At 48.3% G+C, this 20,892-nt stretch overlaps 1 protein-coding gene across 1 annotated transcript in view; it reads right to left on the bottom strand.

Moving 5' to 3' along the window:
* LOC119108144 (monocarboxylate transporter 12-B) overlaps nucleotides 1–18,910 on the bottom strand; it is a 27,266-nt gene extending 8,356 nt beyond the window's left edge. The window contains exons 1-5 of the mRNA XM_037231723.1: nucleotides 18,893–18,910; nucleotides 18,400–18,589; nucleotides 4,400–4,543; nucleotides 1,373–1,716; nucleotides 810–1,294 (exon numbers count right to left, since the gene is read on the bottom strand). Of these exons, the coding sequence (XP_037087618.1) occupies nucleotides 810–1,294; nucleotides 1,373–1,716; nucleotides 4,400–4,543; nucleotides 18,400–18,589; nucleotides 18,893–18,910 (1,181 nt within the window). The remainder of the gene's footprint in view (nucleotides 1–809; nucleotides 1,295–1,372; nucleotides 1,717–4,399; nucleotides 4,544–18,399; nucleotides 18,590–18,892) is intronic.
* Between the last annotated feature and the right edge of the window lie 1,982 nt (nucleotides 18,911–20,892).

Here is a 20,892-nt window from a genome sequence, read left to right as displayed (position 1 = left end):
CATGATGCCTACACACCGATCGTCGAGGCCGTAATGTTACACATTGGCTCACGGTGCCCCGGCCTGCCGGGACTTCGCCGTTGTGTCGTCTCGTCGGCGACGGGCGCCGATGCTAAGGCAGCCATACCAAGCCAGCTTTGAGAGCTTGAGCTTTGTCTGAGGCACAACGGCCATCAGCATCTTTTAAAGAAATGGACGAGGTCTGCAAATGGCACATCGCTATCTGGACAAACTCCAGCTCAGTTTAATATGCGTGTTGTATCAATATTCTCGTGCTGAAATTGTTCAGCTGAGGCCGAGCTTGCATGTCGCTAGAGATGACCAGCGACGAATCCCGTCAACACAGGTGTCTTCTGAACGTATGGCAGCCCCAAAACACACCCACAGCCAACGCTTGGGCAAAGCTTAAGAATGTCTTGGCTGAGATGACGGGCCGTCACCGCAATTTCGACCGCTGTGTGGCCAGACGGCAATAAGGCGTTGTTAATGTCTCAACTACTGAGTTATTGCTCCAGCAAATTATTTGCAGCCGGCAATTTCATTGACGTGTGTCCCGCTATCAAATAGTGTGACAAATACAAATACGGATGCCCACGTTACACGGCAGATAGACTTGTTAAAAACATGAAACCAATTAGCACTATTTCAAATCGCTGCCTCGTCCCTTGAAGCCCTCTCAATCACCCGTACATTGCCAGGCATCTCAGCTAGTAATAAAAACGGCCCGTCACTGCAGCCCACAACAGGTCGAAACACATCACCAAAGAAGCATCCGCCTTTGATCGACCGATCCAGACAGAGTCTCTCACCTGATAGCGAAGGCGTGCTGCCTGCGGAACAGGTTCTGGTCGAAGAGCCAGCCGAAGCAGAGTCGGCTCGCCAGGTCGACGGCCGACACGATGCTGAGGATCTCCGCCGTCTGAGCACGCGTCAGGCCGCGCGACACGCCGAATACGGGCATCTGAAGCAGGGCGTAGGGCGCGCCGGCCGCCATGAAGAATACCGACAGCGCCACCAGCAGGAACAACGGGTTTTTGAGCAGATCGAGGTCGAGGTAGCGGCGCACGCGGCGGTACAGGTGCGGCGCGCACGAGCCCTCCGCCTCGCGCAGGCGCCGGATGTCGTCGTTGAACTGGGACGTGGCGTCAGTGGTGACGTCCGTGGTGCTGAGCATGAGACTGCTGGTGCGCAGGCGCGCTGGCACCTGCATCAGCAGCCGTGTGGGCTGGCCATCGGGCCCGGGCCGCACCACGGGTACCATGTGCGTGCCCGGTCGTAGGCTGGCCCGCCGCAGCTCGGCCGCCGGCGCGCTGCACAGGCTCAGCCGTTCGGCCAGGCTCGCCTCGCTCGGCGGCCGCCTCGCCAGGCTCGCCTCGCTCGGCGGCCGCTTCCCCAGGCCGCTGCCGAACTCGCTCGCCACCTCGGCGAGGACGGCGCCGAGACGCCGCCGCCGCCGCCGGCGTAGTATCGCCTCGTGCACGGCGATGGGCCGCGAGAGCGCCGCACCGGCCACCACGTGCAGACAGAGCGCGGCGATCACCAGCAGCGTGCCGCGCACGCCCAGCTCGGCCAGCAGGTACTGGAAGAGCGGCGGCAACGCGAACCCGCCGGCCGCGTTGCCGGCCAGCACGAGTCCGTTGACCATCGAGCGCCGCGTCGGGAAGTAGCGCGTGGTGATCAGAATGCCGGGTGTGGTGGCGCACCCGGTGCCGATGCCTGCCGGCGCAGGGGGGGGGGATCAGACAGAGTGCACATGGACACCCGAAGGTCACCTGGCGCTCCGGGATAGCTGCCCGCATGGAAGGGCAGGATCCCGTGGTGGAGGCTCCTAGCTTACGGAGGTCTCCTCAGAACGACGCCAGGAGAGTATTCAAGACTGCATCAGCCCATCATCGCATGCAGCAAGCAACACCATACGCTAGTACGGAGATTTCCCTCGATGGCAAGAGACCCAGCAATGTCGATGTAACCCGCAGAGAGTTATCATCACAACCATCTGGCATCCGGCATGACATGCGTAGGGGTCTCGGGCTCCATTTCTTGCACTGCTTCGGTGGTTGTTGGCGCGTGCTTAGGTGGTGATGACTTGGGCATGTAATACCATATCGCATGTGTTATTATATGTGGCATGTGTTATTTGTTACTGTCTGGTGGCGCACAACAGACTGTTGTCCTATTCTACTACCGCCGTGCCCTCCAACATCAGCCCTATTTCGAAGTGTCACACTGCCATCTGTTGTGAGCACGCGACAAGTTGGGCTGGGTTGGGTTCGTGATGCTTCGGGACATTACTTCGATGCCGCCTATGTGAATCTTCGGCAACTAACTGATGGTCGGTATGACCTGCGCCCTCTTCGGGAACACGTGCTGCCCCCCCCCCCCCCCCCTGGCCGGACTGCTGCTGACACGCTGCTCCCTCGTCACTCGTCGCTCATCCCGTTCCCTTGTCCCTGTAGAGGAGGCTGAAGACCTCTGGCGTGTACCCATGGCGTATATATGACAACCCAACCACCGGTGTCCTAGAGGGCGGCCCAAGCCATGCCGGCCGACCACCACCGCCGCTGGTGTTGAATAACTCCACCATCTGAGCTGGCAATGAATGCCATAAAAGCCCAGGTTGACCCTGGACCAATCCGGACCCATCTGGGTTCAGATCAAATCTCTCATATATGGACCCATCCGGACCTATGGTGATTTGAGCCATACCCTGATCCGTGATGTGCAGCTGCTTTTCTAACCTGATTTTGATAGATTTTGATTTGATAGATTATGAGTATAAATCTGGATGTAGAAGTCCGCTTAAGTACGCAAAAAATTGAGGAGAGTGAAAATACAGCGGCTTTTGCAGCGTTTTCTTCAGTTGCCCTCATGGTAACCGCACTAGCAAAAATGATTCAATCTTGAGAATACCATCGCACATTGTGAACCACTTTAAAATGCCACAATGTTCTCAGGCTGGCCTCGTGTTCTTGCAAACCCAGGTTGTCTTGAACTAAACCTAGTCCCGACGTGTGCTGTGCAGCCTCTTCAACTTTTTAAATTGACGTTTCCGAAATTAACGGAGTAAAACACTCTAAATTTTGACATCACAATGTAGCAGGAAACATATTCACGATATTATGATGCTTGTTGTTCAAAACCGCTTGGTGTTACAATCAGTGGCTGCATAGCCAAAGTTGCGCCAGAATGTGACTGCCAGGCCAGGCCGGGCCGGGTTACTAAGGCTGCAAATTCTTCAGTTTGCCGATTTTATACGCGCCCGACAAATGTATTTTTACAATCTCGCTTGACGGATACGGGCTGGCAGGCCCTCATACCGACTTTTAAATCAAGCTAGATACAGTATCGAGATAAAACCAACATATTGCTAGTTGCCCGAGCGATAAAAAATCCTTCTTCCATCGTCACATTCCCATCTATAGATTTCAATCATGATCATTCAATCGTCAAGTTCTGGCAGGATTCTTTGGCATCACGTGTTTTTGTACAAGTATGAAAGGAAGATAAAATGGCTACAATTTATCAACACTTCATATTAATAATCTCATCAGCAGCCTGCGCCGTGCAATGCCAATGACAGAATGTTCATACAAACATCGCACTCTCTCTCTCTCTCTCTCTCTCTCTCTCTCTTCTCCTCTTCTCTCTCTCCTCTCTCCTCTCTCTCTCCTCGATCTCTCTCTCCTCTCTACTCTCTCCTCTCTCCTCTCTCATCTCTCTCTCTCTCCTCTCTCTCTCTCTTCTCTCTCTCTCTACTCGTCTCTCTCTCTCTTCTCTCTCTCTCTCTCTCTCTCTCTCTCTCTCTCTCTCTCTCTCTCTTCTCTCGTCTCTCTCTCTCTCTCTCTCTCTCTCTTCTCTCTCTCTCTCTGGTCTCTCTCTCTCTCTCTCTCTCCTCTCTCTCTCTCTCTCTCTCTCTCTCTCTCTCTCTCTCTCTCTCTCTCTCTCTCTCTCTCTCTCTCTCTCTCTCTCTCTCTCTCTCTATCTCTCTCTCTCTCTCTCTCTCTCTCTCTCTCTCTCTCTCTCTCTTCTTCTTCTTCTCTCTTCTCTTTCTCTCTCTCTCTCTCTCTCTATAATTAGGCAACATGATCACTACGAAAAGCAATTACACACGATGGTGATCAAATTCGTTCAGAACGTGTTTGCTACAATATCTTATGAGTGCGAAGGATGATAGCCAAAATAGTAAGATTTGGTTGGGGAAGCGAACGCGGGTCACTCATCGGCACCGAAACTTCATTGACAGCTAAGGATATTGGTTGTCCATGCCCGTAGCTGTTGGAGCGACACGTCAGGTCTCTGGCGAGAGTTTAAGCGGAATCCACTGCCGACCAAGACGATCATGTTAGCTGCTTCAGTACACGAATACAGATCAATCATGCAAATTACGACACACTCTTACCTGCAAGCACTCCAACCGTCAAACAAAGATGCGTGATGCTAGTCGCTAATGAGCCAAGCGCAAAGCCCAGAAAACAAAAGATTCCACCGGCTGTAACTACTTTTCTGCAGGTGAATCTTTCACACAGAGCGCCAACCACCGGGGCTGAAACAGAGATAGGCCGACGTCAGACTGACAATCACATATGTGTATCAACGAGGACGAATCGAGAGATCTGCCCGTTTGGCACTCGAGCTGCCCCCAGCGGGCGGCCATCTGCTCGGGCAGCGATTTTTTTCGCTTTTCTGCAGGTGAATTTATCACACAAGGCAGCCATTGGTCACTACTTTCCTGCAGGTGAATCTTTCACACAAAGCGCCAAAAACCGGGGCTGGAACAAAGAGAAGATGATGTCAGACTCGAAAACAGGCATCGTTCGAAAACCGCTTACTTCGGCCTTAGTTTTTTCATGATCACGAGCGGGGCCCTGGTTCCGGATTCTGCGATCAGGAAGAACCAAGGAAGCAGTCTAGAAAAAGTCGAAGATCCAGCAAGATCGACGATCCAACACCCGATTGACCCAAGGAAAACAGCAACAGATAAGGGCCTGACGTAAAGCCGAGAAATCCAGCAAAAACTGAAGCTCAGCCTGTGACATGGATACGAATAAGGCAAGTGCCACGACCTCGCTAGCTCGTGTAGGCTTGTGAGCATGGCCTTGCACCGTTTTCGTCAGCTTTCAACCCTTTTCTCGTTACTTTTCACGACTTTTGTTGGATTAAAAGATAGTCCGCTAACAGATATATGTCGTGGTCAAGCATTTGTTAAAAAATGTTTCAGCTATACCGTCTCTTTTCAAAACCGATACTGCTCAGTTGATGTCCACAATTGACGCACTAAAAATCAGACATGTACATTCGATACTTAACGCTTCGAGTGCATTGTCCATCCATTCTCAAAAGCAATATGTAACTTGTAAGCGCATGCTGGCAACTGACACCCAAAATCAGATCATAGAACACGAGAATACAAATAGCAACAATCTTCTCGTTGGACACAAATAATCATCGTTTTAGTTTGGCGAAAAAAATTATTCTACAATCACACGTAATACATTACTTAAAATCATATGCCGGGACCTATAGCATCCAAAATCACAGAATGTACGTCTGCATGACACTAACTCCGACCCATTTGCGCACGTCTTTGTCAACGCCATTTGAGTGAGTGATTCGTTCGCAACGCCTCTCCAGATCGATGTCCCATAGGTTTAAATCGTTTGCACGTTTAGGGCTGGTATACGGTCACGAATAAAAAGTAGCGCCTTCAGGATGTTAAGGCCACTGGTGTGTTGTGCTGATGCTTAAATTTCATTACGTTCTGTGAGCATTCGAACCGTATGAGGTGCATGGTGATCGCGTTTCCAGCTTTTTTATGCCCATTCCGTGAGATCCGTTGTGAGGCGTCGCGATAGACGAAAATATCAAGGAAGCACTGATGTGGCGCGTGCAACGAGGACTGCAGTTTTGCTGAGGGTAAGCCAACTTGCTCACTTCAACATCTCTGTCGTAGAGTTGTTAAGTTACAGTAGCAGAAGTGGATGTCTTTCAGGTTTTGGGTGGGGATTCAAGGGAGTTTAGCACGTAAAGCCCATAGCTGGGCCATGCATACAATGCTCTTCGAGCCAAACCTCCCACAACGTCCTTCTTTTATCTTTTGGGGATTCCTGTCTGGCGCTCACTATAAATCCAGCATCAGACAACACAATACACCTTCCGGGCCTCTACTTGTGCATGTAGGAAAATCACTATGTTGTTATGTCAGCCTTGGGCTGGTATGAGCGCCATCCCTGAAAGGCCCGGAACGCTCACATAAACCGTGAAAATGGCTCCCTGGGCGGGATGATCAGGCTTGTTGGTGGATGCTTCACCAAGAGTGCCGCAATTTAGCCCAACCTCTCGCCCCTCGCCTTCGTCCCACAACCTCTGGAACGGTTAGGCCGAAAAGGCTCAATTCCAACCAGACCAACTTAACAGCAGTGTTCGACATGAAACAGTCACCAGATGATAGCCAGGCGGTGCCGACCATACGACGCTGGTGACGTCGATAACGACGGGCCGTAATGGCTGTGCACACGCCAAAGTGGAAACGCGCGAGGGGACCCCGAAATCCAGCCCTGGCGCAAAGCAAATACTCCACATTTGAAGATGTGGAAACAAACATGAGATGTGATGAAATAACCTCACTCATAAGGAAGCTACTCAACACGTTATCATTTTATTGCATCATCGCACCTTGCACAACATTAGTTGAGAGCCGATTGACCGCCGTTATATCTGGAAATTGTGCTCACAAACCCCATATGTGAAAGAATCGGCAATGTTATTTTCATAGGTCGCTGGTCCCTGGTCGCTGCATGACAAATTGAGTGGCAGGGTTTAACTGACCATATTACGGCGTCATGAATGCCTGGGTGATCTTGAAGTGGTCCGCACGAAATGGCCTGCACTTCTTCCCCGTCGTGTAGCTCAGAAACTAGAGGGTTTACGTCTGGAAGAGGGGGGGGGGGGGAGTAACGTGTGACTGTAAACTGTAGCTTAGTGCGGAGAGAGTGAACGCTTGGTTATAAGCTATTTCGACATATCGATGGGATTGGTGTAATTGCTGACACCCCGGTTGATATCGGGCAGCTGGCACGGCAGCAGGTCTTCGCATTGCTGACCCCGGCATCGAACAATTGAAAAAGCGGCTGCCTGATGGACGTCCTCGATATCACATTTCACGTGACCTACCGCTTTATTTTGCCGTATACTGGTTTTGTTTTGCGGTACTTTTGTTATGTCGATTTCAAAACGAATGCATTCCTTTAAAATTGGGGGTGATCGTACCGAATAAACGTTATAAAAAGGATGGGGTACAACCGAAAACGTTAATAAGCCCGCAGCCATCTCATAGCTGCTCGCGACGTTCCGCTCATTAGGGCGACCCTCATGCGCTGGAAGTTCTTGTTCTAATCACGAACACGTGTGCTCGATGGCTTTGGCTTCCTATCGCTTTCCACCGAAGCCCGTCCGCTGCGATGACCCCGAAATAGCCTGCCCGGGGCATCGGTCAGACCGTGATCGATAGCTGGGCCTGGGACCCACCGGCTGCAGGTATGCCGCGCACGTACCGGCAGCACGCACCGGCTGCGGGCACACCGGCAGCACGCACTGAGCTCACAACCTGATCCAGAGCACCGCCTTTACACCTGTCTGCCGATCGTCCGTGGCGAACGAGACGCGCACCACGAGTGGGATGTTTTCATATCGTGTGCCACTTCCGTCGGGTGTTGAGCAATGCCTGCGCGGTGCTTTGAGGATGTTGTCGCGGCCGTGAATAGCAGGTTCGGTGCCTCTGCTTGCTATTTCGGTACTTTGGATAGACGTTTCAAACCGGTCCACGTGTGACCAGGAGGAACAAATCTCGAAAATGAATCCAAAGCTTGGCGAAGCGCTCAAGGATCAATGAAGAGGCATTATGAACTGTGAAGAATGTCCGGTTGTGAAAGGAAAAGTAAAACCTTGGAGTGCATGCCCAGGAAGGTGTGTTTCTCCGTACACTTTGAGGTTCTGGGCTAAGTGATTTAGGATTCTGACGTTATTGTATATATATATATATATATATATATATACATATATACATATACACATAAATATATATTGGTCAGGTATATATATATATATATATATATATATATATATATATATATATATATGTGTGTGTTTGATTAAAAATAACTGCTGACTCAGCATTAACGAGTTTTTGATGCATCGTTCTAGTTTCCGGGCCTTTGACTTTGCGTCATCGCTTAGATTAAAGATGGTTCGCACAAAATTACTCATATATTCATCACTCCTTCCATTCTAACGTTTCGAGATCTTATCTCATCTTCGGAGAAGACTAAGTTGCACAAGAAACAAGTTTTGAGTTTTAAAGGACGAAAAATTGTGCACTACTGTTGGAAAACGTCTTTTGGTACGGAGAACATAAATGAAGCATAACTAATTGAAGTAAGACGGATTGCTATTTTCATCTTCATACATGTAAGAAACACTCAAAATGGGAACATCACAAAGACACAATGGGAACACTATTGTCACAATCACATCAGAAGTGCTCACCGCCCGCCACCTAGTAGCTCAAGAGTTCTGCAAGAATTTGTCTGTCTGTTTAAGGCCGGAGAGAGTTCGTTAATGAATATGCTTTCCCAAATTTGAAGGCGTCTTCTGTCACTGCACGTCCGTAAAATGTCAGTGCTGTCTGTCAGTTGTTGTCGTGTCAATGTCATGTCGTGTTCCTGTCGCATGTGGTCCAGAGGTGCCCCGTCACGTAAGTGCATTGTCAGGCGTCGTGAGAGTGTCGTGGTCACACCAATGTAGTGTGTGGGACGAAGTTTGCAGCCTTCGATGTTGCATTGGAATTTATACACTACATTGGTGTATTTCAGTTTTTCGGGTTTGTCTGGGCTGTTTCTCATAAGAAAGTTCGATATCTTCTTATTACAATAGTAAATGACAATGTCTATTTTGTGGTCGTTTTTGCCTTTAACATGCTGAGAGATAATTTCCCGTAAAGCTTTTTCGTCCTGTTTGTGAGCAGATGTCATTTGATTTTGATAGTACAGTTTGACGGTCGGTTGAATGTCTTGCCTTGGTTTGCTGTCAAAGTGTATTGTCATATGTCAAGAAGAGACATCCAACCGACCGTCAAACTGTACTATCAAAATCAAATGACATCTGCTCACAAACAGGACGAAAAAGCTTTACGGGAAATTATCTCTCAGCATGCTAAAGGCAAAAACGACCACAAAATAGACATTGTCATCTACTATTGTAATAAGAAGATATCGAACTTTCTTATGAGAAACAGCCCAGACAAACCCGAAAAACTGAAATACACCAATGTAGTGTATAAATTCCAATGCAACATCGAAGGCTGCAAACTTCGTCCCACACACTACATTGGTGTGACCACAACGACACTCTCACGACGCCTGACAATGCGCTTACGTGACGGGGCACCTCTGGACCACATGCGACAGGAACACGACATGACATTGACACGACAACAACTGACAGACAGCACTGACACTTTACGGACGTGCAGTGACAGAAGACGCCTTCAAATTTGGGAAAGCATATTCATTAACGAACTCTCTCCGGCCTTAAACAGACAAATTCTTGCAGAACTCTTGAGCTACTAGGTGGTGGGCGGTGAGCACTTCTGATGTGATTGTGAAAATAGTGTTCCCATTGTGTCTTTGCGATGTTTCCATTATGAGTGTTTCTTACATGTATGAAGATGAAAATAGCAATCCGTCGTACTTCAATTAGTTTTGCTTCATTTATGTTCTCCGTACCAAAAGATGTTTTCCAACAGTAGTGCACAATTTTTCATCCTTTAAAACTCAAAACTTATTTCTTGTGCAACTTAGTCTTCTCCGAAGATGAGATAAGATCTCGAAACGTTAGAATGGAAGGAGTGATGAATATATGAGTAATTTTGTGCGAACCATCTTTAATCTAAGCGATGACGCAAAGTCAAAGGCCCGGAAACTAGAACGATGCATCAAAAAGCTCGTTAATGCTGAGTCAGCGGTTATTTTTAATCAAACATGTATCAAAGAAAGAATTCTGCCAAAATGTTCCAACATAAAGCTACATGACCAGGCAGTTAAGAAAGAGGGTTTTACCAAAAGGTATAGAGAACGACTTGTGAATCACCAACTGCAGCAAAAGAAGACGGCCTGTGAAATCCTGAAGAAAAAGAGAAAAGTTATAGAACAAGAGCTACAGGTACGTTGCCCTGAACATGAACTTAAACAAAAAGTACTTGACGAACTCGACGTGATTGAATGTGACGCTAGACGTCTTACTAGAAACAGAATCGTGAAAAAGCTCTCAAGGCTCCATGGTGGACATATAGTATTACTAAAAACTCCCGACGGTTACATCAATTTATCTCAATATGATCTTACTGAGGAACAAAAAGAGGTGCTTAATCTTGGACTTAATTGCCATGTGTTGTCGAAATATGAAAAACTTAAGAAGAAAGTAGAACTAGAAATTCTTTACCAGGATATCTTGAATTTGGAAAAAGAGAACAAGGTTACCGTGGACAAGGATCTAAAGAACAGCTTACTAGGAGAGAGCACGAAAAAGCGTGGGAATGATAAAAGCAAGATATTCACGCAAGAACTCAGGACGGCGGCAAGGGAACTTCAAGAAAAAGACGACATCATCATCCGGCGAGCGGACAAATCATCACTCGACGTAATACTTGACAAAAAGGAACATCATATGAAACTAAACTGCATCTTGAACGACGACAAGAAGTTCCGGCACATCACAAAAGATCCAACAGACAAACTCAAGACCAAGCTTAACAAACTAATCACTGCTGCCAATGCCGCTGTTGATGGCATACACCTTTCCAAGATAACGGGTGAATTTGCGCCTGGCTATGCTTATGGGTCTGTGAAAACTCACAAAAACGGCAACTCCCTTCGTCCAATAATCTCACAGATCCCTTCACCAACATATAGAATTGCACAACGTCTTAATGGTCTTCTGTCCCCATATCTTCCCATGTCGTACAGCTTGTCATCAACGGATGAGTTTATTGATATAGTGCGATCTCGTCAACCTAAGGGCCTACTAGCCTCTCTAGATGTTGAAAATCTATTTACAAACGTCCCTATTGAAAGAACCATGTTCATCATCCTTGACCGCGTCTACAATCATCCTGAAATTCCTCCTCTCAAAATATCAAGGCGCCTTCTTGAACAATTACTAAAGGCCTGCACGTTGGAAGTTCCTTTCCGCGGGCCTGATGCCCGAATGTATTGCCAAATTGAGGGTGTTGCGATGGGCTCACCTCTAGGACCCCTATTCGCTAATTTCTTTATGGGACACGTAGAAACCGACATACTACAAAATGACGACATAAGACCGGACATTTATTGCCGCTACGTAGACGATATCTTTGTAGAAGTAAGGGACATTGACCAACTAGGACATCTCAAAAACACCTTTGAAGAACGGTCTGGCTTAAAATTCACAACAGAACAAAGTGTGCAAAACGTAATACCCTTTCTTGACGTAGCTGTTGATGGACAAGGACAACAATTCAAAACGACTGTATACCGAAAACAGACTAACAACGGACGGTGCTTAAATGCTGACAGTGAGTGTCCTCGACGCTACAAAATTAGCGTCATCAGGTCCTTTCTTCGACGAGCATTTAAGCACTGCTCTGATTGGACAGGACTACATTCAGAACTGACATGAATCGAACAGATCCTGGTGAACAACGGTTTTTCAAATTCTGACATTGAAAACGAGACACAACGACATATGACAAGACACTTTGACAGCAAACCAAGGCAAGACATCCAACCGACCGTCAAACTGTACTATCAAAATCAAATGACATCTGCTCACAAACAGGACGAAAAAGCTTTACGGGAAATTATCTCTCAGCATGTTAAAGGCAAAAACGACCACAAAATAGACATTGTCATTTACTATTGTAATAAGAAGATATCGAACTTTCTTATGAGAAACAGCCCAGACAAACCCGACAAACTGAAATACACCAATGTAGTGTATAAATTCCAATGCAACATCGAAGGCTGCAAACTTCGTCCCACACACTACATTGGTGTGACCACAACGACACTCTCACGACGCCTGACAATGCGCTTACGTGACGGGGCACCTCTGGACCACATGCGACAGGAACACGACATGACATTGACACGACAACAACTGACAGACAGCACTGACATTTTACGGACGTGCAGTGACAGAAGACGCCTTCAAATTTGGAAAGCATATTCATCAACGAACTCTCTCCGGCCTTAAACAGACAGACAAATTCTTGCAGAACTCTCGAGCTACTGGGTGGCGGGCGGTGAGCACTTCTGATGTGATTGTGACAATAGTGTTCCCACTGTGTCTTTGTGATGTTCCCATTATGAGTGTTTCTTACATGTATGAAGATGAAAATAGCAATTCGTCTTACTTCAATTAGTTATGCTTTATTTATGTTCTCCGTACCAAAAGATGTTTTCCAACAGTAGTGCACAAGTTTTCATCCTTTAAATCTCAAAACTTATTTCTTATGCAATTTAGTCTTCTCCGAAGATGAGATAAGATCTCGAAACGTTAGAATGGAAGAAGTGATGAATATATGAGTAATTTTGTGCGAACCATCTTTAATCTAAGCGATGACGCAAAGTCAAAGGCCCGGAAACTAGAACGATGCATCAAAAAGCTCGTTAATGCTGAGTCAGCAGTTACTTTTAATCAAACATGTATCAAAGAAAGAATTCTGCCAAAATATTCCTATATATATATATATATATATATATATATATATATATATATATATAGATATTGGTCAGGTCAAATAAGGTCAAACAAGGTAAAATTCCAGGTCTGTCTCCAAAGCGCCCCCAGAACCTGGCAACTGTTTGTAAGCAAAAGGTCACAAGCCCATTTGAGGTCAGTGACCTTGCTTGGCATTTTGAAAGTCACGGTGACCAAAATCATACAACACTGCTTTGAGTTTTGCATTTGAATAAGCGACAAAGATTACGCCAGGCAATATGTTACTAAAAAAAGATGTCGACCCGGGTCATCTCAGATCAATGACCTTTTCTGACCTCTAAGAAATCAATGGAAGATGTATAATGCGGTTCCTGCTGTCAATAAATTCGAAATGAGCAACACAAACTATCTCATACAGCAAGTCCTAGAGTAATAAATCAGGTTGGTTGTGACCTTGGTCTGACCTTCATACCTGACCTCAGGTCAACGTAATTTGCTTATTCAATATTTGTGGTGCCTAAGAAAGCATCTCAAAGGTGTACGGCTTCGTCAAACACTTCATTATTATATCAGATTGGACAATTCCCTTAGAAATTGCCTTCGCTGAAACCATGGCCTGACTTTCACCTGACGTAGGTCAGCGAGCTTACAAGGTACATCTACATTTTTATATCAAACGATCCGCTATTCAAATGTCTACAGCTATGCAAAATTTGGCATGGCTACGCCGCGCCGTTCGGAAACCATTCCGGAAAAACCTTTGGGGGTGGTGGTCAATTTGACCCCCACCCAAGGGCGTGTTAAAATGCACAATAACAGCACAACATAACATTTCGAGAGAGTGCTTTCCTGAGTCATGCATTTGCCCTCCAAGCATGCACTTGCCCGCTGCCCAACGTAGACGCATTGTTCCGCTTTTGTTTGTAGGACGAAGGACGAACCTGTCAAGAATGACGTAATTGTTCGGAGTTCCGTCCTCGTCTGGGGTGTTTGTATTTACACACTGTTTCGGCCAGCTAACCGGCACGCGGCCAGGGGTGGGAGTTGACTTTTCCCTACGGTTTTTTGAACTCAGTTAAAAACGAACGCTCGCAGCAGCACGAAATTTTCAGTTCATCTTTATCTATCAATTAGGCATCCCTTGCGCCAATTTGAAGCTTTGAAGCACCAAAATCAGTGGTTTAGGTTAGAAAGGAGAGATTAACCTCTAAAAAACTTTGACCGCACAACATTTCTGTGTGTCATTTGGCAGTTTTCAAACTTGCTTAAGTCATAGAGCATGAAGGATGATGTGAAGCCAGTGGCCTGAAGTCAGGTCAAGTTTTCTAATTTTGTCGTTCATAATGTAAATTTGTGAATATTTTTGGTTAGTTTTGGTGCTTGTATATGAGGGAAAGAGTGCTTACTTACATGCACAACCACCAGACAAACACAGAACACATTACCTTGGCTCATGGTCATCGTCATGACATGACAGGCCATGACTTGTTTCTATGGATACCCTCCGCAAAACACATTCTGAGCTCAAGAGAGGCAGGCATAGGAAGCAATTTTGCACATAGAATTCGAATATTCCACTGAAAACATGGGAAATCCTTGTAATGCATAATGAGGTCGCAGTGGGTCATATGAGGACATGCAAGATCGTATGGGGTCATTCAAGGTCAATGACTTGTGCCACCAGTAGCGGCGAGGCTATATGAACGAGTGCAACGCGTGTAACCACCTCCTTGTCGTGCTTGTGAAACTGGTGACGTCCAATTTCATGTACCAACGCACATGTCCTCATTTTGTCACAAATTCATTGCCAAGCTTCGGGGGAACTATGTGCAATGTAAACAGCAGTTATGCGATCTTAAATGCCTGCAGGTGTACAGCACACTATTTCTGACCACAAAAAAGCACTACTGGTCACATGGACCCGGTTCGCACTGCAGTTTAGGTCACCCTAAAATGGTAATTTGGTGTCTAAAACGCTTTTGTGCCACAGCTGCACCTAATACAAAACTTGGCCAGAAGCACATTGTGAAGAAGGGAATCGTTCTTGTAGGCTACTGGCAGACCAATTTTGAACGGTGATCTGGTCTGACTTGACCCATTCGCGGAACAAAAGTGGTCAAAATGGACTCCCCATAATCTTAACGCTTAATTTCGTGTCCTCAATATACGTATTGACGTGCTAAGATAGGCACCGACTGTATCTACTGCAACGTTCGTTTTTTACCTCCTGTGACTTCTGGTGACCTCACATCTGACCTTCTGGTGACCTCACATCTGACCTATGGTTGAAAATTTGGTGTAAGTTCTTCATGACTTAACGAGATCTGCAAAGGGGTTCTCTGTTTTCCGCAAACGGCGTCTGGTAGTTGGAGATCCCGAGTCAGACCCTCGGAAACTCCCCGGTAACTCCCCAGCCATCGTCAGATGTTACTTAGTGCTGAAAACGAGTGGAAGATGCTTGGATTTCACCCATATAGGCGTAACACAGCCAGAATGTAGCTGAAGTAGCTGGAATCCCAGCCAGTCTCTTGATTGCGAGGAACAGCTGGAATCCCAGCAAGGGTCACCTAATTGCGAGTCCACTGCTATGTCTGCTGAGCTAATAACTGGTGTAAACAAATTTGCCATCCGTGACACGAATACCTCGTTCAAATCCTTCTGTCCGTAAAACTGCACTGACCTGCGTTGGTTAATTTGTGTGTATCTACCGTAGGCACTTAGCGTAGCCAGGCATTTTAGGAAAAAATAGGCGATTCATGTCCTGCTGGTGGCTGATGTAACCTTTTGAAACAAACATACCGCTATCTTACTGAATATTTCATTCGTTATGTTAGATACCTTCGACGTCGCGGTACTTTTATGATCACTTTTATTACGTTATTTGCTTAACATATATAAATCAAGCACAAGCATGCCACAGGCATACAACAAGCATGCATTGTTGTACCCGCTGCGGCATTCGTGCCTGGGCGGCTCAGACGCCGACGCCGGCACGTGACGGACGTCCGAGTGTGAGCACCACGGGTGGCGGACTGACCCGGCAGAGGCCAGTTGGCTGGAGGTGAGAGAATCGCCACGACTATACTGCGGGAGCGTTTCAAAACATTGGATGACACGTAAAAGATTCCGCCAACTGGTGCAAACAAAATGAGACGTCGAAACAGCCGAAGCGGTAGTCTCGAGCAGTCGTCTCTACAAACTGTTTGGGCTGCACCAAACAGTACCCCCATGAACATGGCAACGCATAAAATTCCTTACAAAAAGGATGGCACATTTTTTCGAGGCTTAACACAAAAACCACTTCAGAGCAAAAATGGATGGAATCAGTCTTCTTTAAAAAGACTGTTTATGTGTGAATAACAAACTTTGCCGTTTGCCTCATACTTCTTGTCGACACAGGGTGCGGGCACGTGGTTCAAATGAGCACAATGCACGTGCTGCGCGGCACTTGTAGCGCGGGGTGCTGCACTTTTTTCCCGCTCCAAACGCGCGTCCGCGCCTTATGCCTTATGAAAACACGCACACATGACGCGGTAGCTTCTCACGAATGCCCCCTGCAAGCTCACTGGCGGCAGCGGCTACCGGCACATGCCCGGATGCGCCGCGACTCTCCTGAAGACTGCCTCTGGATTAATCGCGCGCTTTAAACCGCTGAGAACCATATAGCCGACGCCTGCAGAGTCAGCCCAGTTTATTCCCCCCTGTGAGGCGAGGGTGCTGGTGCAATATAATAGGTGTATAGTAGGTGCAGTATAATAGGTGTAATGATAGTAATAGGTGAAGGTGCACAATAGGTGCTGATCATTCAGTTGAACATCAAGCCACATTTATGAAGTATACTCGGCCTAGTCAGGCCTGGCTTGAAACGTCCTAACGTTCCAAACTCCCAGGTTTTGCCTGAAATGCCGGATTACATTTGACACGCACAACATATCCATCTAAAACTGCATTATAACCGCCAGGTTATGTTACACACACAAGCATATACATATATATATATATATATATATATATATATATATATATATATATACACTTCATACATCAAACCCGTAGTTATGGTGAGAACAGAATACGCTCGGGACCTCGAGGGCATCTCAAGCAACGCCTGAAGTGTTTGGCTACGAAGCGTAATCATGTTAATTTCACGAAGACTGCATAATGCACCAGCATTATATGACATGTCTAGCCCTGTTTTCTGAAATGCCGGACTACGGCAAACGCCTATAACATATCCATCTTGAATGTCACGCACCTCTCCTGCAGACACGGTAAGTGATCAGGCAGAATAACCAAGGATATAACGCACAGAACGCAACTTTGGATAGTAGGGTATGGTGGAGTTAGTCACAACGTTCGCCGTGCGCAGTAGCAATGGATGCTGAAACAATGCTGTTCAGTGCATATCGGATGGCTGGTGGACTAAGTAAGTCGGCATGCACGCTCTAGGTAGCACAAAAGTAAGCTAAATACAAAGACAGTCTAGAAAGAGAGAAGCAGTTAACATTGCTGACTCACCCGCCTTAAAAGACAGGTATATGGGGGAAGGGGTATTGTCTCCCTCGGACCTCCTGTCCCTACACCCATAAAAGGTGCACCCCTGCACCCTGGTGCTTTGCTCTGTAGAGAGACTCAGAGGGCGCTGAGGAAAAGTCTGAGCCGATATCGTGATCAGAGACTTCCGCAGCCGACCGTCCATTCATCCTGCCATTCAGTGAAACTCGCTGGGAACTTTACTTTAAGCTATGACAAAACGGGTTATCTAACACGTTGAACAAACAAGCCTCACAAATGGTGCAATACCTCCGGCCCGCCCCAGATCGAGGGCCAGTGACCTCCGAGCGACTGTGATCTCATGGCACGGCTGGAGCCGGATGAGTCAGACGAGGAAATTCCTCTCCGAACCGACCGCCGCGCCGGGCAGTCCTGCCAGGAATGGGCGATACCGGCTGTGCGTGCCCGAGTTCGGGCTATTGCATGCCGTGACATTGCGCGGCGGCGGGGCCGGGAGGCTCCCACTGCCACACCAGCCAGGATCTCGAATGCGTTGCGGCACTGAGACGCTGGCTGCCGAGACCAGGAGGCCGGAGTCCAGGAGAGCGGAGACCAGGAGAGCGGAGACCAGGAGAGCGGAGACCAGGAGAGCGAATTTCATTTGGATTGTAGCAGATCGGTTTGAACGCACAAGTTGTGGAGATAACGCCCACTTTGGCTTATCATCGTTGGGGTCAGATATGGTGGCTATGCCTGCCCTTCCGCACACCTGTGGGGCAGCCAAAGATGAAGTGGGCTAAAATTTACTCCGCAAATTAGGTTGCATTCAGTTTGCCCATGCACTCACAGGAAGGCCAGACAACCGAGCAGCAAGTCTGACACCAACGCTAGGACAAACTCAGACGTGAGCGGCTTGACAGCAAAACTGATTCAAGCTGACCGACATATGCCCACGTGTAGACAAAACCATGGCAGGCACGGGAACAGTGCTCACACTTGAGCCACCCGAAGCACTGCCTACTAGGCACTAAGTAACTTGACGAAGAACAACAGCGAGAGCTGTACGGTTCGATGATGAGTAGCTAAACCTTGAACAATACTCATATGTGAGCGGTCAGACAGTCAGTGGCCTGGGATGTGAGCGATACTCACATATGAGCAGACTGATGGTGAGCAGGAGCCCGGGTACCACAGCCGCCTGCGCGGCGCTGATGGCGAACGTCTCGATGACCATCAGGTTCAACAGACCGTACGACTTGATGGTGCCGGCGATGCAGAAGTTGGCGAGGAAAGCGCCGAACGCCACCACCCAGCCGTAGCCGCCGTCGATCTCGACGTGCTGCTCGTCGTCGGCCGTCGGCGGTGGCGGTGGCGGCGGAGGCGGCGGCGGCGGCTCGAGGCCGGCCGGGTCTCGCGTTAGGATGTCGCTCAGCGAGGAGGACAGCGGCGGCCGCGTGTCGCCGGCCGAGCGGCGCCGGCTCGCCTGGCGCCGGATCTGGCGCAGCTCCAGCCGCAGGCGAGCGTTGTGCAGGCTGCCGATCGTCGACTGCTCGTCGCTGGAGTCGTAGCCGGGCGGCGGCGAGCCGTCGGGGGCGAGCGCCGGCTCGGCACCGCCCGGTCCGCGCGGCCCGCCCGCCGGGCTCACCACCTCCTCTACGGCCATCACGCTGCCGCTGTCCGTCCGCCGCCCTCGGCTGGCGTTGTCCGCTGTTATTGTCCGGCGTGTGTTGTCCGGTGATCGTTGTCCGCTGTTTGTTCTCCGGTATCTGTTGCCACAACCCCGAGCGTCGGAGCTGGCCGTCCGGCGTCGGACAAAGGGCTCGGCGGTGGCGGCGCTGCGGTGCGCCCCCAGATTGGCTGGGCCGCGTGGTCTCGTCAGCCGGATGCCGACGCGCTTAGTCCCGCTGCCGACCCCGACATTGCGCACTGCAGGGGTCACAGGAGGTCACCTCACTCGGCAGCAGGCGTGCAGACGACTACTGACGCTCGGTCAGCCCGGCATCAGCTGAGCAGCCGGCGCCCGCTTGGCAGCCGTCGCAGCCGGCGCGCGCCGAAATCGATGCGGCCCAATTCGTGCGCGTGCGTGGCGCCTCGGCTTGCCCCAGCGTCGGCAGCAAGGTCGGCGGGTCACAAGCCGTGCCTGGAGCGGATGAGAAAAGTATGACGCAATGGCCAGCGCACCAGCTGTGCGGACGGCGTCATGCTTGCTGGAGTGACGTAGTTCGGCGGTCAGAAACAGAGCGGCCCAGAAACGCTCTGCATGTCTTTTTGTGGGCCAATGCAAGGCCTATTTTTGTGTTTTTATCCTAGATGATGTTCCGAAACTGCCTGGAGGTGGGGACGATAGGCCGGCTGCGTGGGAATCCGGTGTAAGATATTTACTTTAGCCAACTTATGCTATCGGGGGGAGGCGAATCAAATAAATTTAATGAAAAATACATGCACATAGTGGTTTATTTAAGCGGCACACAGGCAGCCGCCGCATTGTACACAGTTATTGGAACGGACGGCCGGTCAGTGTCCACCGCCACAACGGGGATCCCCGGCACAGCCCAAACAGCGGCCTGAGCTCCACTAATCGGTCGCGACCAGCAATGCCGGGTGAAGTTGTATTTTGATTAAAAGTGGAGACAGAATTAACTTTTTAATTCAATTTCGACACACCGTTGTTAATAAGTATGTACTAATTTCTAGACTAGATTCGCATCTATATCAAAGATTAGAGGAAAGAATTCCGGCCTTTGATATAAAGATCCACCTAAAAGATAAGATATCACGAATACCTAAACACGACCTGGTTCAGGTGTTTGTGACATCGTAGTAAAGTCCTGACTAGAAAACAGTATCCTTTGCAAGTGGATAAGATACCGCACGGTCTTGCCAAATGGTATCGCTTGCCAAAATTTCCTCGTATATATATTATTAAATGATTCTGTACTGTGTTTTTTCTTAATATAACTCAGGCAATCCTGCATTTATTCGAAAAGAAGCGACATGAGATCAGGGTGTGAGTCACCAAGAAGTGTTTGATAGGAAAGGCAAAGCGATGTGTTAGCACACCGTTCCTGTCGTCAGACGCAACTTCAAGCGCCAGTTTGAAAGTTTTGAAAGACATGTCTCAAATGACTGTTGAGGAGAGCTTCTGCTTAGTAGCAAAGATAAAACCGTAGGCAAGGTTTGAAAGCCAGCTATGATAAATCCGAACTGGCCACTATCGTGGTCAAATTAAAAAGAAAAATCCCCCCTCCAAGCTGCGAGAATTCGCAGTTATTGAATATCACTGCGTCGGACTGAATTTAGTGGCTAAATGTGTCATTCAATACCATCGGAGATTGAGACAAATAGACGACACCAACCCTTCAGGTACAAACTGGTTCGGTCATTTATATAGCCATGTCTTACACTTCCCTCTCAATCTCAACTTAAAAAGAAGCAACGCTGTATCGACGTTGGTAACTGCATCGCTCTCCACGTATGATTCCGTAAAAACAAGGATAACAATAGCTTGCCAAAGACAGTCTTCCCCGCGGACCGAAAGGCATCTCTATCTTGGCAGGCGACGAATAATGGTTGATCGAGCAAACCTTCAATTGGCCATGTGCTGCAATAAAAGATCAGCAACCCTTCAGGAAGGGCAGCCAGGAC

Source organism: Pollicipes pollicipes, unplaced genomic scaffold, assembly GCF_011947565.3.
Source record: "Pollicipes pollicipes isolate AB1234 unplaced genomic scaffold, Ppol_2.1 Scaffold_6686;HRSCAF=7923_pilon_pilon_pilon, whole genome shotgun sequence".
NCBI classification, from domain to species: domain Eukaryota; kingdom Metazoa; phylum Arthropoda; class Thecostraca; order Pollicipedomorpha; family Pollicipedidae; genus Pollicipes; species Pollicipes pollicipes.
Note: the sequence above shows the minus strand (reverse complement) of the source record. Positions and strands in the feature narration are given on the sequence as shown.